Source organism: Balaenoptera borealis (assembly GCF_965194805.1).
Source record: "Balaenoptera borealis genome assembly, chromosome: 6".
Lineage (NCBI taxonomy): Eukaryota > Metazoa > Chordata > Mammalia > Artiodactyla > Balaenopteridae > Balaenoptera > Balaenoptera borealis.
The window spans coordinates 495,577-521,173 of NC_138863.1; the positions used below are offsets into that span (position 1 = coordinate 495,577).

Below are 25,597 nucleotides of genomic sequence, written 5' to 3' on the forward strand. Positions count from 1 at the left end.
TAGTTGCGGCATGCATGTGGGATCAAGTTCCCTGACCAGGGATCGAACCTGGGCCCCCTGCATTGGGGGCATGGAGACATAACCACTGGACCACCAGGGAAGTCCCTGTACATTGTACTTTGTATGACTGTGCCTTTATGTTGAATCAGTTCTTTGAGCGGTTGGGGACAGCTGTATCATTAAGGGTTTCTAGGAGGTCTTTAAATCCCAAAGTGAGGTTTACTCCCTAGAGTAGACTCAGAAAGATAGTAGTGGAAGAGATGATGGAGTCCCATCTCCTCGTCTGACAAACGAGGAAACAGGCCAGCTGAAGAGGTGTGATGTGCCCAGTGTCACCAAGCAGATGGCACTTGAGTGCCCGCCGAGGCTTAACAGCCTGCAGAGGAGAAAGTCCGAAGACTTGATGTTTCTGAGGTTTGTTTCTTCCTTTGTAGAAAAGCATTTCATTTCTCTTTGGACGGGACTGGTTCTAATTCTTAAGTATCCACCCATAGCTTTAGCTAGCTTTGTATCCATTACAAAGTTTTTTATAAACATGAGCTAAAAGCTCATTCTAGCTCATGGAACTTTTCTATGTAAATTGTAGGAAGAAAAAAACACCTTCAGGTATATTGCTCTAGGTCAAACTTGGAATTATTTTGTTTCTTGTAGTTTAATTGTAGGACTGAGGGGGAGAGACAGCCAGAGCCCTCCTCCGTGGCCGTTCCATTCCGTCCTTCTCTTCCCAGAAACGCCCTCCAGGTTGAGGCAGAAGGGTGGGCCTCCAGGCCTGTGTGGAGGCGCTGCTCGGAAGCATGGTGTTCAGAGACCTCACGGATGCACTTCCCTAGAAGCAGTGGTTGGTTTCTTTAAGGACACAGAGACTTGTCGACGCGGAGACCTAAGGAGTCATCTAATCCAGAGGGTCGCCCAGTGGGGAGCACGCCACCGGGTGGGAAGTGCTCTGCCTAGGTTTCCAGGGCGCAGGTCCAGCGAGGTGTGCTCCCTCGGGGACCTTTGTCTCTGCGCTGAGGTGAAAGGTGTCTGTACTCGTTCCTAGTTGTGCTGTCGGCTGCTGGCAGAGCTCGGCCTTCTGTGCTGCCCTCCAGCCACCTAGAGACACCTGAGGTGCCTTCCGATTCCCAAGGGCTTTAATGGGTGAACGTAAAGCCCCGTCCTCCACAAAGAAATTCACCACAAAAAAGCTTACTTCAGCCTTCTTGCTGATAACATGGTCTAATGAAACAGAAAAGAAAATCCTTGTGCCTCAGGCTTCCACTCATTTATAGTAGCTAGTGCTACGTAATAGCACCTGTTTCGCTCCAAGTGGAAGTATCTTTGTTGAAAAAGTGAGGCACGTCATATCATACAGCTTCTCCCCCCCCACTCCCCATATACACTCTTGTGAACACTTAGCATATGTCCATCCATAATTTCTGTACCTGTTAAAACACACTTTTTTTGGTAAGTGGTATATGAAATATATGCTTTTATGTGTGCTCACCTACCAACTTAACAGTAAAATTGCTGACTTTTTGAGTCAGTAAGTGCAGTCCCCCCTCCTTTACCCTGGCACTGATACTTCTCAGTACCCGACTCTGTGCTCCTATTCTTTCTCGTATTCACAGAACTCTGTGTTCTCAGTGGCCTGAGTGTCCTTCTAGAGTTATTTTTGCATAGACAAACGTGTCTCTCTAACACCACGGGTTACGTATTGGTATAACATAGAGCTGCCCCTTTATTGACACGGATACTGGGTATGGGGTATAGGTGGGGACGTTTGCTCATTCACCAATCATTTGATGCAGGACTGTGGGTACTTGAGTGTCTGCTGACTGTATCCTACATAATCTCTTCTTGCATAAACCAAGCTCATATAATACGTCATCTAGGACATTCACCATCAGATCAAGAATTTAAGACACTTAATAAAGCAGTTAGAACACAGGATTCCTTGAGGGTTTTAAGATTTTTTTTCACCTGACATTTTTTTTAAAGCAAACTGGCTTTGTTGAGAATTTCAATGTGGTAAACTTAGTGTTCACAGAAACATTTCTCTTCACTTTTATTTCCTTATTTTTTAAATTAATTAATTAACTTATTTTTGGCTGCGTTGGGTCTTAGTTGCTGTGCGGGCTTTTGTTGGCGTTGAGCTGGGGCTACTCTTCATTGGGGTGCGTGGGCTTCTCATTGCGGTGGCCTCTCGTTGCAGAGCACAGGCTCTGGGCAAGCAGGCTTCAGTAGTTGTGGCTTGCGGGCTTCAGTAGTTGTGGCTTGCGAGCTGTAGAGCACAGGCTCAGTAGTTGTGGTGCACGGGCTTAGTTGCTCCGCGGCATGTGGGATCTTCCCGGACCAGGGGTCGAACCCGTGTCCCCTGCACTGGCAGGCGGATTCTTAACCACTGCGCCACCAGGGAAGCCCAAAATTTGTATTTTAAATTACAATGTGTAATCAGGTTGCTCCTCAGAAAGGTCATTCAGTTATTATTCTTCCAGCCACACCAGTATGCTCACACCGTTTCTGTCCTCATACTTTATTTTTGCCAATTTGAGAGGTGAAATGTAGAGTCTCATCTTACCTTCAAATCTGTTTTTTTTTGTACAAATTAAATGTTTCCTGCATTTCTGTGGAAGATTTTTGTATCTTTTGCCGTTTTTTTTGTGTGTGTTTTTTGTTTTTTAATGGGTTGTTAGAGTGCTTGGAAATACTGTAAACTATACTTGGCCACTTCTTTCTCAGATCTTTGAGACTATACCCTCTACCACGTGCCCCTGGGTGTTTGTGGTACAGGAGATACTTTCGTGACTAAGACAAGTACCCGTTTTGTATTTTTTCCCCTACTCTAAATTTATTCATTATAAACAGGAGATTTGTAAAAAAATGACTTGGGATTTTCTTCCTTTAAGACTGTTTTGTAAAGTTTATTAATAAAAACTTATTGTCTGGTTACATTTCTTTCTGCTTTGATTTGGAAAACCGACTATAGCACTGCTGTTCAATAAGAGCTACATGTATAATTTAAAATTTTCTAGTTTCCATCTTAAAAATGTAAAAAGAAACAAGTGAAATTTAAGTTTGATAATATATTGTTTGAACTAATGCAAGATATTATCATTTCCACATGTAATCAACATAAAATCATTAATAAGATGTTTTACATTGTGTTTGTTGTACTAAGTCTTCAAAACCCATGTGTATTTTAGCCTTACAGTCTATGTCAGTTCTAACTAGCCACGTCTCGAGTGTCCATGGACACACATTGCCAGGACATATTGGTCAGCATGGCTCAATAGAGTGGTTTCATTTCATTTCTGTGGAAATCCATTCACTTACTCTTTTGAACCTAACCTTTGTCCCATCTGCTTTTTAAAAAGAGTTATAAGGTGTATTTATCTGACACTTGTTCTTGATGTAGGCTGTAAATAAATATTTTTCTTTACTCATCTGTGAAAAGATACTGCTGATTATTTCAGTATTTGTAAAATTAATGTGCTAGAGTATTATGTTAAATGTATTCATTTAGTGGAACGTGGTGATGTGTTTATTTAGTGGAATTAAACACTAATATCCCCAAACAGTGGGATACCTACTATAGAGCAGATTATCTTCCTTGATCTTTTTAACAATTTACAAAGGCCTCAGAAGTTGATAGAGGTGGGAAACGTAGAAAGTCAGAGCATAAACAACCAGCCAGGGTGACCCAAGTAGTATCTGGCAAGATTCTGAACGTAGGTGTCCTGATGACAGGTGTGGTGTTAATTACACAGTCTCCTCTCACTAGAGACACCTGTCACGACTTAACTAAAACTTAGTTTTTACCTATTTTCACATTATGGAGAAATACATGTCATTGAAGAAAATACTAAGTTACCCTTTCTGTCACTTCCTGAAAAGTGACACTGGGGGCTTCCCTGATGGCGCAGTGGTTGAGAATCTGCCTGCCAATGCAGGGGACACGGGTTCGAGCCCTGGTCTGGGAGGATCCCACATGCCGCGGAGCAACTAGGCCCGTGAGCCACAACTACTGAGCCTGCGCGTCTGGAGCCTGTGCTCCGCAACAAGAGAGGCCGCGATCGTGAGAGGTCTGCGCACCGCGATGAAGAGTGGCCCCCGCTTGCCACAACTAGAGAAGGCCCTCGCACAGAAACGAAGACCCAACACAGCCATAAATAAATAAATAAATTTTTTAAAAAAATTTATTTATTTATTTATTTATTTTTGGTTGTGTTGGGTCTTCGTTTCTGTGCGAGGGCTTTCTCTAGTTGCGGCAAGCGGGGCCCACTCTTCATCGCCATGCGCGGGCCTCTCACTATCACGGCCTCTCTTGTTGCGGAGCACAGGCTCCAGACGCGCAGGCTCAGTAGTTGTGGTGCACGGGCTTAGTTGCTCCGCGGCATGTGGGATCTTCCCAGACCAGGGCTCGAACCCGTGTCCCCTGCATTGGCAGGCAGATTCTCAACCACTGCGCCACCAGGGAAGCCCTAAATATTTTTTAAAAAAAAAAAGAAGTGACACTGATAGAATTAGTGGAGAAAGAACAAAGCCAGGTAAAGGAAAACATGGACCACAGCTATTTGTTTCTCTCTCATCTGAACTTGTACTACTATATTTGGGGGGAACAGAGCTGCTGAGTTGAATGTACATATGGTAATAAACACTATCTCTGAGCCAAAGAAAGGAACCTAGTTTTGAGGTGTTCAGTATTAGAATGTACTACAAGTCAACTTGGGTCAACACTACAGTTTATATTTATAGCTCCATATAAATAAGCTTAATCACAAAAGGAGTTTACTGGTATACTTCAGCTATCAAGAAGGATGAAGGCATACTCTTTGCCCATACCTGAACACCACACTCAGTGAGGGAGAGCAAACTGTGCTCGGCACCCCCGCCCCTTAGCGCCAGTCTCCCACAGGGTGGCAGGGCTGCTGAGGGAGTATCAGACCTGAACGCTCCCACTGCCCCAGCGATGCCCCCTGGCCCACTGCTCTTCCTGACCCCCATCAACGTGACCCTGCTTGGAGGGGTTCCTGTCAGGTAGGTGGGTAAAGCAAAGAGGGTAAGTAGCCTAGGTTACACACCTCAGTTTGTCCATGTCCGTCTGTTGACAGGTTGTTTACAGTTGTTGGCTGTGATGTGGTTCTTGTATACAATTCTCTCACTCGTGTGGGAGAGCTTTTTCCTGTAGTATATATATCTAGAAGTGAGGTGGTTCGCTCACAGTATTTGCATCTCAAGCCTTAATTGGCCTTGTGAGTGGTGTGAGGTAAGGACTTAGGTTTTTCTCATGTAAATAATCAGTTTTCCCGGAGGCATTGATTGTGTAGTCCATGCACAAGGTCACCTCTAATGAAGTCTGTCTGTTATGTCCACATCTGGGCTTTCTCACCTGCTCCATTGTCCTCTGCCCTTGCTCCTGCACAAGCACACACTGCCTGAATTACTGCAGCTGAAAATCTTGGCTTGGGGAGGGCACGTCCTCCCCACCTTGTTTTCCTCAGAGTTTTCTGTGGCCCTTGATCTTCTGTATAAGAGTTGTTGTATACATATAAATTATATATTAAATATTTTGTATAGATGTATATAGAAATACTGTATAAATGAAAATTGTATAAAATTGTATAAAATCTGGTTATAAAATTATACACACATTTGCATGTGCATACCTCTCTTGGGATTTAAGTTGCGTTTGCATTGAATTTCTAGTCTAATTAAGAGAATTGCAGTCTGTATGATTAAGTCTTCCTATATAGGTGAACTTGGCATTTCTCCATTTATTTTGGTCTTTTCTGTATTTTGACAAAGATTTTTACAATACTCTCCATAAATTCTACTTTCCCATTAGATTTATTTCTAATAGTCAGTTGCTGGTGTTCTGGAACATAATTGATTTTGCGTGCTGGTCTTGTTTCCAAAAAATGTACGAACTCTTTAATTAGTTCTAGTAGTGTATTTATAGATTTTCCTGGATCTTGTACTTGGACAGTTATATTGTCTGTGAACGCTGGCAGTTTTGTTTCCAATCCTCATACCTTCCTTTTTCCTGCCTTACTGCCCTGGTTAGAATCTCTAGTGTAGGTTTGAATAGAAAATGCTCAGTGCAACCTGCCTTCCTCATGATCCCAATATGAATGCTTCTAATGAGGACTCTTGGTAGGTGCCCATCATTGAGTTAGGGAATGTGTCCTTGTATTCCTGTTTTATCAGGAATGGGTAAAGTGTATCAGATTCTTCATTTGAATGTTTTTTGAGATGATCAAATCATCTTGCTCCAGTGCTAATAATGTGGTGAATTACTTTATTTTTCTGATATTGTACCATGTTGCATAACTGGATTAAACTTGACTTTATCATTATATATTACGTATTTGTTTTTACGTCTCTGGATCAGTTTGCTAGATTATTTTAGGCTTTTGCTTTTAAGTACCTAGATGAAATTCACATATTCTTTTCTCCTGCTACCCTTGTCTGGTATTAAATTTCCCTGGCTTTAAGTGAGTTGGGAAGACAGTCTCTTGGGGCTTCCTTACAAAACCATCTGGGCCTGCCTTTGTGTTGTGATTTTTATATTTGTTTTTTCAAATATTGGAGAGTGTTGGTTATTTAAACTTTCCATTTCTATCAGACTCAGTTTGGGTAACTTACTTTTCTAGAAGTTGCCTATTTCATCTAAGTTTTTGATAATACTTTTCTCAGTAGAATTCTTGTGTGATGTTTCAAAGTCTCTATTTTAGTTATAGTTTTTGACCTGCTTTGAATTCTTAGTATTTCCTATTTTTACCTATTCTCTTTTTTTCATTGATCATTTTTGCCAGAGATCTAACTAGTCCTTTTAGATTTAGCTCAGTTTATTTTCTGTGGTATATGTCTTTTACTTCATTGATTTCTTATCTTTATTTCTGTTTTCTTTAGTTTTATTCTGTGGTTTTTCTAATTTTAGAAGAGGGTGACTAGCTAATTTTTACATTTTCCTCTTCACTAATATGGCTAAGATTATAGATTTGTTTCAAGTAACACTCTGGCTTCATTCCACAAGTTTGGATATATAACTGCTTTATTCTAAATATTTTCAGATTTCTTCTTCGACCCATGAGTTATTTAGGAGCAAGTTTTAAACTTCCAGGATTTTTAAAATTTTAACTTGACTTCTAATTAATTGTGTTATGATCACAGAATGTTTATTAATTTTTTGTCATTTGTTGGAAAAAAATTTTGGGGGGCCTTAGCTCCTGACCAATTTTTGTAAAAGTTCAATGTATACTTGAAAAGAATGTGCTTTCTAATCATTGGGCAAAGGATTGTATAAGTCCAATAAAGTAGGTTTTAATTGCATTGCTTTAATATTCTGTGCATTTTTAATCTCCGTAATCTATGTTACCAAGAGTTGAGTCAGTCTTCCCTTGTAATCTTGGCTATATCAATTTCTAGTAACCTTAAGTTTTTATTTATACATTTTGTAGCTACGTTATTAGATACCGTACATACATGATCAGAGTTGATTTAATTTTTTATTCTTGACCTTCTTTGTTCTTAATAATGCTTCTTATCCTACAGTCTATTTTATCAGAAAATAATATAGATAGCCCAGCTTTAATTTGGTTAGTAGTTGTCTGGAGTACTTTTTCTTTCGCTTTACTTTCAATGTCTATGTCCTCATGGTTTGGGATTCTTAAGTAGCTTATAGCTGGATTTTGTAACTGGCTAGTTAGTGTATTAACATTAGATTATTGCCACATTTGGATTCATTTCTTCCATTGTATTTTGTGCTTTATTTGCCTTGCTTTTAAATTGCTTCTGTTTTACTTCTCTTGCTTCTTATTTTCTTTTTTTCTCTTTTATTTAATAATTAGTAATACAAAATAACATAACAAATAAGTAATAATGTATATTAAATAAGATAAAGAATTCTAGGGCTTACCTGGTGGTGCATTGGTTAAGAATCTGCCTGCCAATGCAGGGGACGTGGGTTCCAGCCCGAGTCTGGGAAGATCCCACATGCCGCGGAGCAACTAAGCCCGCGTGCCACAACTACTGAAGCCTGTGTGCCACAACTACTGAAACCTGCGTGCCTAGAGCCCGTGCTCCGCAACAAGAGAAGCCACTGCAATGAGGAGCCTGTGCACCGCAAGGAAGAGTAGCTCCTGCTCGCCGCAACTGAAGAAAGCCCGCGCGCAGCAACAAAGACCCAATGCAGCCAAAAATAAATAAATAAATGTATTTTTTTTAAAAAAAGATAAAGAATTCTAAATTGACAGTTACTTCCTTCAGCGTAATTTATAGGTGTTATTTCATCGTCCTCTGGTAGGCATTGTGCTGTGACATGGTCTGCCCTCAGTCTCATGGTATTCCTTTATAGGTAACCTGTCTTTTCTCTCTAGTTGCTTTTAAGGTCTACTCTTGTCTTGGTCGTTTTTGAGGTTTCACTGTTCTGCACCAAAACGCAGGTTAAATTATCCACCTGGCCACCTGTTCTGTCTCTTTTAAGGAGGGGAGGGAAATGTAACATCTTTACATTCTAAAATTTTCTCCATTATTTTTCCAGTATTTCTTCTCTGTTCTTTTTTTTTTTCTTTTTAATATTTATTTATTTGTTTGGCTGTGCTGGGTCTTAGTTGCAGTATGCGGGATCTTTTAGTTGTGGCATGTGAACTCTTAGTTGTGGCATGCATGCGGGATCTAGTTCCCTAACCAGGGATCGAACCCAGGCCCCCTGCATTGGGAGCATGGAGTCTTAGCCACTGGACCACCAGGGAAGTCCCTCTTCTCTATTCTTTGTATTTGCCTCCTGTGGACTGCCTATTAGACATGTGTTGGACTTCCTCATCCTTGTATCTGAGGTTCTTAACCTCTCTAATTTGTTCCATCTCTTGGTTTTTTTAAAATTGTAAACTTTATGTTTTATGTTTCTAGTCGCTTTAAATTTTTTTTAATAGCCTCTGATAGTTCTGTCACCTGGAGTTCTTAAGTCTAATCGTCTTTCAGTGTTAGTTTTTGAACTTTGGACTTCAAGCTTCTCTACAGTGTTGGTAGATCTGTGGGTGTCCTTTGCAGCCTGGTGTGAGGTTCATTCCCTCCCAGGTGGGGTTGCTTTCTGTTTTGTTAATTTCTAGGTTTGGGCTAGGCCTTGGATAAATGGGGTTGTAGGAATTTGAGCCCTAAACCTTTACTGAACCTTAATTAAACTAGTGCATGGTTGCTAGTGCTCGAGAGGGGTTTCCATCTCCCAGCACTGGCCAGTGGGGAAGCGTCCTGTAGTCTCTCTATGCTAGTGGGCCAGAACCTACCTTATGTTGAGGGTTAGTTTTTGGGGGGGATCGTGGCTTTAAGTGTGTGTGTGGGGATATCTCTGTTCTAACCTTTTACCTTGAGGAGCCCCAAAGCTTCTCCCCTGTCCCCTTGAACACTGAAAACCCAAATGTCACATACTGATGTTCACCTTTCGAGGCAGCCATAAGGGGTTTGCACCTTATCTTGTATGAATATTGCTGGACCCAGATACTCAAAATTTGCCTCTGCAGACTGTTAGTTTCAATGTAGTAAAGCTTGCTGGGAAGGAAAGCCAGTTGTAACTATCAGCACAAAAGCGTCCTGAGATGGTTTGTAGCACAAATTTAACATTTGATTTTATAATATCTTTTGTTAATTATATGTTGTTGTTGTTGTTTTACAGTTTTTTAAAAAATTTATTTATTTTTGGCTGCATTGGGTGTTTGTTGTGGTGCGCCGGCTCCTCATTGCGGTGGCTTCTCTTGTTGCGGAGCACGGGCTCTAGGCACGCGGGCTTCGGTAGTTGTAGCACACAGCCTCAGTAGTTGCGGCTTGCGGTCTCCAGAGCACAGGCTCAGTAGGTGTGGCGCACGGGCTTAGTTGCTCCACGGCATGTGGGATCTTCCCGGACCAGGGCTCAAACCTGTGTCCCCTGCATTGGCAGGCGGATTCTTAACCACTGTGTCACCAGGGAAGCCCTAATTATATGTTTTTAACCATCTCTCTTAAGGCGTTCTGTGCACCAGGTACTCTGTGAGCTTCTCCTGTGGTGACTTCCTAGCTTCCTTGGAAGTTCCTTGACAGTGGACCTGCCTACTTTTTCTGAATCCCTCCCCTCTTCCTCCCTTCTCAGATCCCTCTGTAGTGCTGAGCCCTCAAAAACAAAAAATAACAACAAAACGCACTTGTCGGAGTTGCTGGTTGGTTAATCCGCATGGAAAGACTACCTCCAAACTGCAGTGGTAACATAGGAAGGGATGCTTACAGAGATTCTTCCAAGTCTAAGGAGGTGCCACCTGCCCAGGTACCATCCTGGTGACTTAAGGTACAACTTTGATGACAGTGTCCTCAGCTCCATGGTTTCTTCCTCCAGTGATGTCATGAAGTGCTGTCGTATTCTGTCAGCTGTGATGGGCTTCTCCACAGCCTTCACCTTGTACATACAGTTGCCTACTTGACATCCCCACTTGGCCATCCAGTGGGAATGTCAGACGGCATATCCGAGTTTTTGCATCACACTTCCCCTTACCAATCTAGGCTTCCTTCAGTCTCTCCATCTCAGTGAGGGCAGCCAGGAACCTCCCTGCCGTTCTTTTTTTTTTTTTTTTAATGTTTATTTATTTATTTTTTTCTTATTAGTCTCCCCGCCGTTCTTTCTTCTGTCATTCCCCATGTCCAGTTAATAAGAAACTTCTGGTGCTCCTGTCGGAATCTGTCCACTTGGTGCATCTGCCATTGCCAACCACAATGGAAAGCCATTGTCACCTTTAGACTGAACAACTGCTGTGGCCCTGCCCCGCCCCCCTCTCCATGGTGTACATACTTTGACAGTGTTCCACTGAAAGGAATACCCTGGTCCTGCCTTCTCCCCCTCAACTACCCCCCCACCCCCCGCCCAGCTTCCCATCATCCTGAGCAACATGTGTATCATGGCCGCAGGCAAGCTGACCTGGCCCTGGGGGTCCTCTCTACCCTGACCTCACCTTCCCAGTCCTGCCAGGGCCCTGGCTCGTGCCCTGTCCCCAGTGTGTGGTGCACTCCTGTATGTCATGTAGGATTCTACTCATGGGCGGCTTCATCAGAGGTGCAGGTCCCTCCACCAGGCCTGTCCCCTTATAAAAAAAAAGAAACCGAGGGCGTTGTCACATATTACACAAGGACTGCAGACCTGGCTTGTCATTCTCACCCAGCAGGGTGGACGCCCCCTGAGGGCAGGGGCTCTGCTCTGCTCCTCTTGTTTGTTTAGGCTGTGAGGCTGGAGACACAGCTGTAGGAGTGGAGTTCTTAAAAGAGGGGTCTACAGTTTTTAAGGGAATTGAACTGGTAGTCAAGGAGTAGAGTAGGGATATTTTATAGACGTGAAGGACACAAGTTGCAGAACCACAGGCGAGTGCGCCAGTGAAAATCTGTGCTCCGAACTTTGGGGGCATGGGATGTGTTTCCATGCGAGTTTATTAGGCCAGCTTGTGCAGCTATTGGAAGTTGTAGATGGTTGGGGCCAGCAGTTCATTTCCTTTGTGTTGTACCTCGAGGTGTCTTGTTTCTTTTTTGGGTGGGGAGGCGGTATTGGGGACCTCAGTGCTAGAGCTGCAGTCCCGCCCGCCTTCGCTTTATGAAGGTGGAGACTGATTTCCCAACTCCCCGACACCCCCCAGCCCCCCAGTAAAAGGCTCCCGAGCCCCCGGGGAGTTGGGTGCTGTAGGAGCAGCGGGCGGGCGGGGGCGCGGCGTTGGCCGGCCGGCGGGCGGGGCGGCCTCGGTCTGACGTGTCCGGGCGGGATTGGAGCCGCCGCCCTATATAGCCGCGGGGGCCCGGGCGCCGGCCTGGAGGGAGCCAGCCTAGAGGGAGCGAGCGAGCGAAGGTCCCGGCTTCTTCCGCTGCGAGCGGACGGACGACGGACAGGGACGGACGGACGGGCGCACCGCGGGGTGAGCAGGCCGGGGCGGGTGGCGCGGGCCGGGGTGCCGGGCGGGGGGCGGCGCGGGGAAGTTGGGGCGCCGGGCTGCCGACGTGGAGCCCCGGGCGGGGGGAGGGGGCCGGGGCCGCCTTTTGCCCCAGCGCCCCCAAGCCGATACCCCCCCAGCCAGCACAGCTCCCTCCCTCCGCGGGCGCCCCCCTGACCGGTCGGGGGTGGGGGGGCGGCTACGTGTCACCACTGCGCATGGGCCGCGGCGCTGGCACGGGAAGAGTGAGAAACTTTCTCGAGTCCCGGGGCGCCGGTTCTGCGCTGCCCACCGCCCCGCCGAACAGCCCCCAAACCCCAGTCCGGGTCCCGCTCCCTCCGCGCGCCCGCCGCTGGGGGTGGGGGGGGGGCCGACCTGGGCCCAGGTCGGTGACGTTGGCGGCCGGGCCCTGCCCCCTCCCCCCTCCTGCTCCGGCAGGGGCGCCCCTCCCCCCAGCTCGGCCGGCCGGTGGGGGCAGGGGCGGGGGGGCCGGTGCCTGTCCCGCAGGGCATCCTAGGCGGTGGGGCCGGACGGGACGGCGGCACGGGGCCCGGGCAGGCCGGGCCTCACCTCCACTTGCTGCCGCCTGCGTGGTCGGCCAGGCCCTGCTGCCCTCCTCGGGGCTGGAGCGCAACTTGGATGTGCCCCAGGGTCCGCGGCCGAAAAATGCATTACGGAAAAGTACCGAATTTGGATGAAAGGCGGGGAGGCCCAGCGCGTTGCTGCCCCTTTAAGCCTGTCCCCGCCCGCGGGCTCGCGTGGCCTGTGGGAGGGCCTTGCTGAGGTGGCATCTGCGAAAGTTCCTCCTGCAGGATGGGTGCAGACTTCCAGAACTTGGTGAAACGCATAAATGCCCGCCTTCTACTCCCAGCCGTGTAGACCTTGTGCGGGTGGCCTTAGATTTATGCTTTGTGATCTCGCAGCCATCGGGATTTTATGTTCGTATTCTCAATTGGTTTGTGGGTCTTGAGAAGGACTTTGAAATTTTTTTTCCTTACAAGCTTGCTGTGGAGATAAAAGTAAATAATTTCAACTTCGGAAGAAGTTGACAGAGGTCCTGGGTTTCCTGGTGGTTTTTTGATACCCTCCATACTCAGTCCTGTCTAGTAGGTAAACAAAGCACTGAGATCTCGTTAGTTGGCTGAGATAAAATTCTTCCTGAACTCATGAGTTCTCTTTGCAAAAGACTTTTTCTTTTGAATATGTAATTGGCAAAACATTACAAGGGAATCAACTTATATTTCCTTGTTTACAGTCAGAAAAGTAAAATTTTTCATTTAATCTGTTGTACATTTGTTAGGACCGAGCTTCAGATGTAATCCACATATGCTGTGACTTCACCTGGGGACCCTGGTGCATAACTGTCCATCCTTGTGGGAGTGCCCTCCCCCGCCCCGGCCGCTGCACCCCACCCTGGGGAGGGGGGGAGTAGGAGAGAAGAGTCTTTGCTTCTGTCTAGCCTTCTTCCTTTGGTTCTAGTTCTTTCTTACATAGTTGTATTTTGAAATGTGTTTTTTATACTGTGCATATTTATACTCTGAGAAACAAGACAAAGTCCAGGTTGAGAATAGTTAGAGACTTGCCTCGGGTGGATCTGAATGCTTCTTGCGTGGAAAGTAGTTGAGAGCAACCAAAATGATGAAGGGACTAGGGCATCTTGGGAATCACTGAAGGGGGCTGGAGAATGGGCTGAATTCACGTACCTGAAGGAGTCTTGTAGGAAAGATGGACTTGTCCTCTGTGGCAAGAAGGGGGAAGGAGGAGCAGATCTGGGCACGACCTCAAGCCACCTATCCTGACAGCTACACAGAGATGGAGAAGCAGCGGAGCCCGGGCCCCCCGGGAAGGCTGTGTGGCTCCTGTCCCCCGGGTTATTCAGAGAGTGGGACAGCGTCGTTGCTGAGGTCCCTTCCCATCCTGATTTGAGCAGCTGTACCCAACTAAGGGAGGGGCTGTGATAGCAAATGTTTGGCCTCTGCCCCTCGGGAGGGGTCCTGGCTAAGGTCCCCTGGGACTGGTGGCCAGTAGGGGAGCCGGGGTAGGGAGCACACACACGCCTGGACGGGCGTGAGGTGGTTGAAGGATCTCCGAGGGTTGGGGGTAGCGCTGTGGGGGACGGTTTCTTAGGTGCTGCTTTGTGGAACTGGCGGCAGGTTGACAGTCGGGCGGGGGGGGGCACGGGAGGAGGACTGGTGCTGGCCTTTTGTAAGATCTACCCCGGGGCCTCAGGTAGGTCTCAGGTCTGCACTTGCACGTGGCTCAGCAGATCGGTTTTAAAATGGATTCTTTAAAGACAGGAGTTTGAGAAGTTTATGAGAAAAACAACACCCTAATTTGATCATATCACACCCTAGATGTTCACCTGTGGCTCGCTGTGATCCATTCATTCCCAGCTGGGATAAACTGCCATTTGAAATCTGGAAACTAGAGACCAGTGTGTCCTGTCAAACCAGCCTGGAGTTTTCTGTAGGTCCACCCTCCGTCCTTAGCTGCCTGAGGGCCTGTGCACACATGGGGGCGTTAGAGGCTCTGCCGGGTTCTTCCTCCCAGACTCGGTAGGTTCAGCTGTACTGAAGCCCCTTTCTCGAGCCGAGCCAGTGAGGAATGCGGGGCTCAGTAGAAAGGCTCACCGGAACTGACTCGTGCAGCACGTGTGAGCTGCTCAGAAGGGGGCCTCAGGAGCCCCTCCCCTCTTGTGTGTGACGCCGGGTGCGGGGTGGGGGCTTCTCGTCAGAAATCTGTGGCTGGGGCGGACGTGGACGGTGGCTGTGCTGCGCGGGTTTACCGTGTAGCTGTCAGTGGGCGCTGAAGACTTGCCTGTGCAGGGAAGCAAGAGGAGTGGTCAGTTAGGAGCACAGAGAAGAGGGTGTGGGTGTCATGGTGGTCGCGTGGGTGAATGCAGCTTCTTCGAGGGTGGGTGTCAGTGGGTGTTGAGAAGGGATGTCGGCACCTGGCGTGGGAGGCTGTTCAGGTCGCAGGTCAGCAGTCAAGAGCTGCCAGGAGAGCGGGGCAGACGCCTGGGTCCTGGCTTCCCGTTGGCGCTTTGACCTGGAGCACCGCCATCCTGTTCCTAGATGGGCTAAGTGTGGGCCCCCTGGACACTGGGAATCCCAAGGCGGGCTCACCTTTTCCAGCCCGTCAGGACCCATGCGTGGATGTGCTACTCGGACAGTTTGGTTGGATGGAAAGGGTTTCTTTCTTCCTTGCCTTAGTCACTGAGACTTGCGATTAGAATTTGTTGGAGGCAAATTCTTAAATAAAATAGTCTCGGTCAGTTTGTCTCCACCTTTTCCACTTGGGTCTCAGGTGCCTTTGTGTGTTTGGTGGGACTGGGGCCCCAGAGAGGGTCTGGCCTCTGGCTCATGGTACTTCCCCCATGTGACTCAAGCCCCTACATTGAGAGATTTTTTTTTGTTTTTTTTTATACCACTGGTTCATGTCCCCAGCTGGGACATTTGAGACCCCACTGAGGCACCCCTGACTGCCATGAACCGTCTTCCTAGCTCCTGAACCACGCTTGTATTATGGGCAAGAATTTGGGGGTGTTACTCTCCAGTTAGGTAGGGTATTCTTGTTACTGTTGGGAATTCTCCCATTTTAGCCCATGCCTCACCACTGTCATAATGTCTCCCTTATCAAGCGCATGTGGTGGTTTGCGTAAAGCGGCTGGAAACCTACCTGGCAGCCTCACTATCCTGAAGTCCCCCAAGGCAAGGTGACCCACCCCTCTTTCTTGGTCCTCCCAGGATGGCCTTTGAAGGTTCTTTCCAGCCCTGCTATTTTATGGCCTGGTTTCTAAATCCCCAGTGGATTAGAAGGGACCGAAGAACTTTTATAGGATAACAGCAAGAAGAGCAAAGTAACTGCAAAATATACAGGGAACTCTTAAAGACAGTAGCCCTCAGTCACCCTAAAAAGCTCTGGAGCCCCCAAGGTCCACAGTCTGTTCTAGATCATGAAGCAGTGTTGCAGAACCTTTTTTCTTCTGACTCAGCATAGATTAATAAGAGGAATACAGGAAAAATTACTCAGCCACGCGGCAGAACAAACATCAGTTTTGTGAGAATTTTACTTCAAAATGGTTACATGTAAAAGGGATACACTTACGGGATTCCCTTGGGTCCCTGGAAAAGTTGCCCTCTAGAAGTTCTAGATGGTTCAGGTTTTACTGTAATATGTTTGTTTGAAGCTAATGGCCTAGGGGCTTCCCTGCTGGTGCAGTGGTTAAGAATCCACCTGCCAATGCAGGGGACACGGGTTTGAGCCCTGGTCCGGGAAGATTCCACATGCTGTGGAGGAACCGAGCCCATGCGCCACAACCAGTGAGCCTGCGCTCTAGAGCCCGCAAGCCACAACTGCCAAGCTCGTGCGCCTAGAGCCCGTGCTCCACAAGAGAAGCCACTGTGATGAGAAGCCTGCGCACAGCGACAAAGACCCAATACAACCAAAAATAAATAATAAATTAATTTTAAAAAAAATAAGAAGCTAATGGCCTAGTGAAAGGGTTTCTTCCATTTTTTTCCCCCAAGCAATTTGCCTAATATTGGTATTAGTAGCCAAAGTGTAAGTAATACTTTGACCTTTTCTGGTTGAGAGGTGAAAGGATCTGGGCTGTAGGATGCAGATAAGTAACTTTTCTCTGGTTTTCTCCTTGCTCCCTCTCCCTTCCTGTCCCACACCAGAAAAAGCTGGCAGGCTGACAGAGGCGGCCTCAGGACGGACCTTCTGGCTACTGACCGTTTTGCTGGTAAGTGTGTCCTGTCTCAAGGCTTCCTGGTCCTGGGCTGTGTGTGTTCCTTCTTTCGTTATGTTTTATCCTTAACTTTCGAGCGGTTCTCCGGAGAGAATCACTGTGGCTGACCCCCCAGCGCGGGGCAGCGTGTTTACTTCCGGTGGACGTGTCATCTGCTTTCCACCTGTTTGTAATCTGTTTTCCTTAAATGTGAATTATGTTTGCTCGGGGTATCTGAATTTGTATCTTGCTTCTCTTTAGAAATACAGAGTTTAATTTTCTTGAACTTGGGGAGGGGTCTTACTGAGTTGTCAAAATGATGAAAAAACTCACTCTTATTCAATTACTTGACCCTCTTATACTTTTTTGCCACGGTGGTACAAGAAGACACGTGGTGCAGAATTGTGTGAAGAGAGTGGGTTCTTCCTCTTTGCAGTAGCATGGGCTCACCTGGAGTTGGAGAGAGGCAGCCAGTGCTGAGTGAGCCCCTTTTCCAAATAAGGGAGCTGTGGCTTTGAGAGCCAGAGTCTCGCCGAGCACCGCAGCCACTCAGGAGTGGGGTCCGGAGGCGGACTGCGGGGTTCCTACCCTGAACTGAGGAACTGTGTGCCCTTGGGCCAGGTCCCACCTGCTGCAAGTCCCCTCCCATACCTGGGAGACCAGACGTGGGAGAATAACCAGTCACCACATGTCAGAGGCACTTACACTGCTACCCCTCCTGCCTCTTGCGGTTAACACTGTCGCCACAGAGCGAGGGAGGCTGCTCTTCAGGAGCTCTTTGCAGCTACTGTCAAATGATACATTTTATAAGCATTAGGAGGCATGGGGATGAACAGGTTAACCAAATAACTGAGATAGTTGTTAGTAGAACCATCCAGATGTTGATCTGCATCTGGGGCTGGGACAGACATGTGTTGGGTTCCGTTGGGGCCCCGTGGGTGGAGACGGGGGTGGCCCCTGGGCGTCCTGGTCCTGGACCTCTCAGCGGGAGCCTCCGTCTGCTCTGCTACGGGCAATGGGGGTGGGGAGGTTTTCCAGGGCGCCCCCCACCCTCCCTTGAGTGTCTCCTTTTCATCACTTGGTGAGAGTTTGGGAATCACCTTATGTCAGCAGTTGTAAGTGAGGAAAATAAGGTGTTGCTTGCTGGTGAAGCAGAGTGAGACCCTTGGCTTAAACTCCCCGCTGATTGGACTCGGGTAGCTGCGAGCTGGCTGTGCTGGACTCGCCTCTCTGACTCAGCCCCTCCCGCTTCAGTGGCTCGCCCGGATCGTGTGGACTCCTGAGATCAACCATGAGCTCCGTCGCAGTTCTGACCCAAGAGAGCTTTGCTGAACACCGAAGTGGACTGGTTCCGCAACAAATCAAAGGTGACGGCCCCTTCCTCACTGCTCTCGTTGACCGTAAGCCTCGGCTCTTTCCGATCCTCGTGAGAGCCTGTGGCCTCTCCAGAGGTGCCGCTCAGCCCTGTGCTTGTGGGGTGGGCCAGGACCCACCAGTGTTGTGTGCTCCGTTTTGCACTGCCCTCGTGTGCGGGGTGAAATTGGCCAGGAGTGGCGGATGGATCGCCTACAGTAAGATTTAAAATGTGGACAACCTTCTGGAAAGCCAGTGGATTTGGCCTTTGTGATTATTAGGATTCTTCTCCAAAATCGCTATTGCCCAGTTGTGTTGAACTGGACTCTGGGATGGGAAGCGTCCCAGAGCTCTGTCGGGAGGTAGCTGTGAGGACGAAGGCCAGACTCGGCCCTGCGCCGGCCCAGGCAGCCAGCCCCAGTGGAGACTAGTGCTGCCCAGGAGGGACAGGACACGAGCTGGGGCATCTGCAGGACGGTCACTTCAGCGTCTCTAGCTCATACTTCACAGTCTCGTCTTTCCCTTCAGAGTCTGATGTGTACGTATGACTGCAGGACAACTTGATTTGAATGCTCTGTTTCCATCCAAAGCCCTTCATCTGTAGTTAGATTTTATAAAATTTGCAGCTGAAAGAGTAGCTTGTTCTACCCTTTGTCGTTCCAAACATTCTTTAAAGTTTTCCAATAACTGAATGAATATCAGTTCTTAAGTTTAAATTAATTAAAATTAAAAGTGCGTTTCATCCGTCACACTCACCACATTTCAAGTGGCTTGATTCTAGGCAGTGGAGACGTAGACACTGCCACTCGCTTGGGTTCTGAGTGCCTGCAGGCTGGTGCTTCCACGCGCCCCAACAGCCCTGTGGGGGCTGCGCCCCGTTTTTAGGGGGGGGAGCGGGCACTGGGGCTTCCACGCGCCCCAACAGCCCTGTGGGGTCTGCGCCCCGCTTTGGGGGTTGGGGCACCGGGCGCTGGCAGACGGGGACGGCTTGCCACGCGGGGTCTGTCTCGGCATCCAGGGTAGCACGGCTGCACGGCTAGAGTCGCGACCCCGGAGTCGGACGTGGGCCTGTCCGGCTCCAAAGGTCACCCGTCTGCTCTGCATGCACGTCTGTTCACAGTAGTTTTTATTGAGCCCTGCCATTGCCGAATACTGTGTTCAGGCCCGGACCCTGGGGAGACCCAGACAGTCACACTCCTGCTTCCGTGGAGCTGTGGTGCACGGTCAGGCGCTGTGGAGGGAGGAGCAGGTGGTCACCGGGCCCTGATTTCCTCCAGTGCTCCCTGCGTTGGGGGTACGGGGGGCCGAGACGGCAGGTCCCGCGATGCTTTCAGCATGGTACGTGACAGTGGGAAATCAGCTGCAGTTTACCTCGGGGTTCTCACGGGCAGCAGCAGCATTTTGTTCTGCAAATTTAAGAGCTGGCTACGTGCCAGGCATTGTCGTGGTCGTGATTGTTTTTGAATACAGGATTGGAAGACTCTTCAGGACACAGGTCTGTGTCAAGGCCTTCCATCAAGGAGCTCACCCCATTAGGGGAGCAGTGGGGCATCCGGCGTCTGAGCTGAGGCTCACAGGGGAGGCTGTGCACAGGGCAGGGGCGCCATCAGGTTCAGAGTCTGGCCCTTCCAGTTGACAGGCTGAACTTGAGGGCGCTGGGCCTGCGGAGCGGCGGGGGCCCTTTCCTGTGACCGAGGGAAGAGGTGGGGGGTTGTCAGCAGTCAGTGCTCTCTCTTTTTGGCATTAAAACCCTCCTCGTGTTTTTTCCATCTAACACTGAAAGTGGTGTGCTTCCTCTTAATCTATGTCGGCCGGTCCAGTTGCCACTTTAAATTCAGAAGAGGAGAGCGACCCTCCAACCTACAAGGATGCCTTCCCCCCACTCCCTGAGAAAGCAGCTTGCTTGGAAAATGCCCAGGAACCTGCTGGCGTCTGGAATAACAAGATCCGGCCCATCAAGGCTTCTGTCATCACTCAGGTAGAAAATCCATTCTTTTTTCACCTGCTCCTCCAAGTAGGAAGCAGTGGCGTCTGATGGGAGGGTTTTGTTTTTGTTTTTGTTTTTGTTTATTTTCGGCTGCGCCGCGCTGCTTGCTGGATCCTAGTTGCCTGACCGGGGATCAAACCCGGGGCTTCAGTGGTGAAGGCATGGAACGTTGACCACTGGACTGCCAGGGGATTCCCGGGAGGGTTTTTGAACATGCAGGTGTGAGAGTGCTTTGGACATGAGAGGAGGCCTTTGGATGAAGTCGGTCTCCCCTCCCCCCAGAGCTCTAGGGAAGCACAGCTGCCCTGCACCCCAGCACCCAGAAGGGACGGTCCCGTATGTTTTCAGTCCGCTGCAGTCCGGTCTGTGCTCCAGCTGCTGGAACTGCCCTTGCCTCCGTGTCAGCAGCGTCAGCAGCTGTCCCACTGTCCTGAAGCAGTTTTCTCCTCTTGGCTTTCTGGGACTCCACTAGCCTGTCTTGCTCCCTAGAGCTGGGGTGTTGGCGGGCTCCGTGCTCTCTCTGTGTGCCAGTGTTGGGTCATGGTTGTCGATCACCGCCCGCGCACTGAGAAGTCCCCCTAAGCCCAGGACTCCTCACCGGCGGTATTCTGGTTCCCGCAGCCTCCTGGTGTTGTAAAGGCACCACACTCCACATAGCGGCTCAGGCCCTGAACCGCAGTGCTGCTGGGTCCCTGCTTCCGCCCTGCCTCTGCTCAGCCCGAGTCCTCAGTCAGAGTGTGTCCTCCTTCACACCCGCCACTGTCTTCTCATCTCACCCACGGGGTGGGCTGAGGGACCAGCACTTCCCCTCCTACCTCGTGGACCCCTGCTGTGCTAGATGCTCCCCGCCCCCGTTGTGAAGCTCTCGCCTGCACTCCTCCCTTCCCGCTCCTCTGCTCTGGCCCCTCCCAGCATAGCCAGCCAGGTCCTTCTCACCTCCCAGTTTGTTTCCTTCACTGACCTTGCTCATTACTGTTACGTGATACCCCTTGCCTTCATTTGTACTTGGTGGGGGGGGGCGGGTGGTGTCTTCTTCACTAGGACCACAGTCTCCTGCTCTTAGGCACTTTCTCCTTGTCTCTTAACTGCCCTCTGGGACCTTAGGGCAGTAGGCAGGGCTGATACTTAGTGAATGAACAAACTCACGTTCTTTACTCTGTACGTTCGGTTTCTGGACACTCCTGTCTTCTTGGTCTCTTAACCTTCCCTTTTTGACCTTTTCTGAGCAGGTGTTCCATGTACCCCTGGAGGAGAGGAAATACAAGGACATGAACCAGTTTGGAGAAGGTGAACAAGCAAAAATCTGCCTTGAGATCATGCAGAGGACTGGCGCTCACCTGGAGCTGTCTCTCGCCAAAGATCAGGGCCTCTCCATCATGGTTTCAGGGAAGCTGGACGCTGTCATGAAAGCCCGGAAGGACATTGTTGCTAGACTGCAGACTCAGGTGGGTGTTCCCCGGCCGGGTCCTCCCCAGGAAGGGCACTCCAGGCACTGCGGACACGGCTCAGACCCGATCAGACTCTTCCCACCAGTGGGCAGGGCCATAGAGTTTGCGGGGAGGACAGCAATATTCAGAGCCTCCTGGCACTTTTAGTGTAAAACCACTAACTTAGTAATAGGACTAGGACACCTACCATTTTTGCTCTTTCGGTGAATGAACTGAAAGTTAAAGGGGTATCCCAGAGTGTCAGACACTTAACTGAGCTTGCCCAGATGGTAGAGTGAGGACATGTGTGTGTAGATCAGCAGTTCCCACTTCAAGCTCTGAGGATCAGTGAGTACGTGCCTTGTTAAATACACACTTCCAGGCCCCAGGCTTGGGAGATCACAAATTCCATTGTTCTTAGCAGTCTGATACCAGTTACTTGGAATTTATTTGGGAACCATTGTAATAAATGAGTAGATCAGTGATGCATTTCTCCCTAAGTGGCATCACTTAAAGACCAAGATAAATGCAGAGAATCGTATTAAAATGTAGTATGACAGACAGGTCTTTAGATGGGTTTAGTTAGAAATGAGGGTTCTTCCCACCTGTTGCTGAGTCTCTGAGCTTTTAGGGGAGCTGGCTCGAGATGTGGTGGTTCAAAGATGGGGATCTGATGCAAGAGGGACCCCAGGGGGCTTAGTGGGGAGGGGGAGCACTGCCCTGTGGGCTCCCAGCTCTCACACAGCCGCGGGGCACCTTGGACCTTCCCTGACCCACGCTAGCTTCAGGGAATCAAGGCATTGAATGTAAGAAGCTGAGAATGTGTATAAATTGCTTTCACATTGTGGCTGGCACATGGTAAGCTCTCAGGCTTTCACTGTTATCTGCTAGTAGGTGAATACTTGAATATTTTGTGATTGAGCACTGGACAGGGAGAGAACACTTCTGAGGCATCCCTCCCATTCTGTCCCCCTGCCCCCCACCCCCACTTACTTTAAAGCAAATCCCAGACACATTATTCACCTATAAATCTATTTGGGCCCCCCTCTTTTTTGTTTTTTTTAAATATAACCACATCCTGTTAACTCACTTTATTAAAGTTAATAGTAATTTCTTCATATCCCCACATCAACCCAGTCTGTGTATGGCCTTCCCTCATCATCTCAAAGGCATCCTTCCTGGTTGGATTTTTCCTCAGTGTCCAGGTGAGACTTGCCCACTCGTTCATCCCTGAGCAGCGCCTTCCTCTCCTTTCCTTAATGCCGTTGCTTCGTTCTGGAGGGACAAGCGGGTGTTTGGCTTGTCCCACTGTCCATCATTACTCCTGTAAATCGGAGGGTAGGTCTAGGGGCTCTCGATTGCTTTCTTGTTCAACTTGTATGTTTGGCAAGGAAACGTGTGGGTAGTGCTTTTGTACTTGGTGTTGATTCCAGGATTGATCCGTAGACTCAGGTGTCTTCAGCAAATCCATCCATTATAGAGTTCCTGACCAATCTTTTGCTTAATACTTCTATCAACCGTTGCTGATCGCTGCCTAAATTCATCTGGGGTTGCAAGTGATGGCTTTCTAGTCTCTCCCTCCACCTGAATTAGTTGGTATTCTGATGAAGAACTTCCGGGTGGGACGTGCAGGATAAATCATTGATCCTGGGCTTCCCTAGTGGCGCAGTGGTTAAGAATCCGCCTGCCAATGCAGGGGACGTGGGTTCGAGCCCTGGTCTGGGAAGATCCCACATGCCGCGGAGCAGCTAAGCCCGTGCGCCACAGCTACTGAGCCTGCGCTCTAGAGCCCCGGAACCACAACTACTGAGCCCACGTGCCACAGCTATTGAAGCCCACGTGCCTAGAGCCCATGCTCCGCAACAAGAGAAGCCACCACAGTGAGAAGCCCACGCACTGCAATGAAGAGTAACCCCCCTCACTGCAACTAGAGAAAGCCCGCACACAGCAACGAAGACCCAGTGCAGCCAAAAATAAATAAATTGAATAAATAAATTTATTTTTTAAAAAAAAATTGATCCTTTTCCCCTTAGTTTTTAGACCACATTGGCACTCTGGCATCTTAGGTCCATGGGTCTTTTCAGTGTCATCATGAACTTCTGGTGTGTTGATTAGTTCTTTATGCAGAAATTGCCTTGTCTCTGGCCCACGGGAGCTCCTTCAGGGAGGCACCCTGCACCTTCTGACATAACTGTTCATCTTGAACCACTTCCTTATTTCTAACACAGACTAACCTTAGCCATTTCCTTCCGCAGACCTGAAATCAGTTGTTTGTCCAAGAATTCTGGATGTTTATGGTGGGAAGTTACATGAGTTCAAACACATACTTCTAATTAAGATGAAAGATCGTGGGGTTTTAAAATCATTGAAGTAATTCTTCTCTCTCTCTTGAGGTTATGCTATCATCTTGATATATAGTTAGGTTCATTTGTTTTTAGTTTATTTTCAGTTTTTAAAAAATACTTAAATATTCCATGATTGCAAAGTCAGAGCCGTATGAGGTCCTCTTAGCCCCTTTCTCCTCTGCTGGGTGATCATTCTTGGTCTTTGGGGTATTCTTCCATTGTTTGGTTTGAGAATAGAAGCAAAAGGTTAACTTGCTGTGAACTCTGTTCTGCACCTTGTTTCTTCCTGCGGTGCATCCTGGAGCAGTCTGCATCAAGGCAGGTAGTGGCTTTCCTTGTTTCTTTACACAGCTGCACAGTGCCCTGTGGGTGTGCTATGATTTGTTCAGGCATTCCTCTTGATGGGCACTTGGGTGGCTTCCAGACTTTTGCTTTTAACAGATCATGTCACAGTTAAACACCTTGTGCACCTGCTATTTCCTGTTTTACCCAGTTATCTCGGGAGAGATTTCCTAGAAGTGAGATGGCTGGGTCAGAGGGCATCTGCATCTGTAATTTTGCCATCACAGCCAGATCCCTCCCCTGAGGTGCTGTGCGTTTGTCCTCCCATTGGCTTTCTCAAAGCCTTTCCATGGTCGTCAGGTACTGAGACTTTCTGGACTTTGGAAGATAGCTGCGTGTACTTTTCATCTGCGTCTCCCCCATGCACTGGTCTCCTGCCCTTTGCTCTCCAGGTAAAGGTTTCCGTCCTGCTCGGCGCAGTGGGGCTCTTGAAACTCTGCATCAGTCACACGTGTTACAGATGCAGTTCCCAGTTTGCCACCTGGGTTTTGATCTTGGTATGTTTTGCTGTGTGGAAGTTTCATTCTTCTGTAGTCAAAATTCGTTAATCTTTTGGTTTTTTGAGTTGTTGTTAGGAAAGTTTCTTTTTACTTTGGGTTGTAAGAAAGTTTATTCTTATTTTCTCTGGTGCTTGTAAAGGTGTTCTTATATTCCATGTCCTGATCTGTTGGGAAGTTACTGTGAATGGTGCCACATACGGATCCAGAAACATCCTTTCTCATATGGCTGTCAGGTCATCAACACCAGTTGTACAAGAGTTTCCCCGCAGTGATTTGAGTGGCAGTTCTTATCACGTCCTAAATTTTCATACTGACTTGGGTCTGTTCGTAGGTTTTGAGCTGGCCTGTCTCTCCGTGTGCTTGCGTTCTCTGTTTTAGTGGCAGTGGTTTTGTATTTTCATATCTAGTCCAGTTACTGCCACCACTCCCGTACTGTTCTCTCTCAGGATTTCCTGTCCATTCTATTCCCTTTTGTTCTGCCCTGCAAGCTTGATCATCAGCTTTTTGCTCAGAACGGTGTTAGATCACCCAGGGCTGTGCTCTGCCTTGTGGGACACACGTTCCACCTACTGTGTTTTGTGTCCAGCTGCTGAGATGAGTGGTCTTTCCTTCGCATCTTCTAACCATGTGTTGTCAGTATGAGTTAAAGCTGCTGAGTCCGGATCCTAATTTTTTCTTCCTCTTACAGACAGTAAGAGTTGGGTCAAGTAGTGGTTTTCCCCAGGGTTCCCCTGTGTGCAGTCACGTGCTGCTTCCTCTCCAGCCTCGTGTCTGCTCTGCTTTCTCATGTCTTCTTCCGTGGGAAATACTCCGGTGGAGGTTGGCAGTGGCCGTGGACAGTGCACGGCCTTAGTGAGCAAAGCTTTCCTGCCAAATACAGCTCTGGGGCTGAGGGCGCACGTGTATTGGGTCATGTTACAAAAATATACATCCACTGATTTCTATTTTCTTGCAAATTTTTATCATGAAAGGATTTTGATTTTACAGAGATGATCATTTGAT

General features: G+C 48.4%; 1 protein-coding gene across 4 annotated transcripts in view; it reads left to right on the forward strand.

The window, feature by feature from the left end:
• The window catches only part of HDLBP (high density lipoprotein binding protein), a 68,386-nt gene that overhangs the window by 19,782 nt on the left and 23,007 nt on the right, over positions 1-25,597 (forward strand). For 3 of the 4 annotated variants that reach the window (XM_082396029.1, XM_082396027.1, XM_082396028.1), the window contains 4 exons: positions 16,592-16,656; positions 17,896-18,008; positions 19,815-19,972; positions 21,211-21,426. In XM_082396029.1, the coding sequence (XP_082252155.1) occupies positions 17,933-18,008; positions 19,815-19,972; positions 21,211-21,426 (450 nt within the window). In that variant the 5' untranslated portion in view covers positions 16,592-16,656; positions 17,896-17,932. Of the gene's footprint in view, positions 1-11,751; positions 11,895-16,591; positions 16,657-17,895; positions 18,009-19,814; positions 19,973-21,210; positions 21,427-25,597 lie in introns of those variants that run through there. The other variant, XM_082396026.1, reaches the window with a different exon arrangement.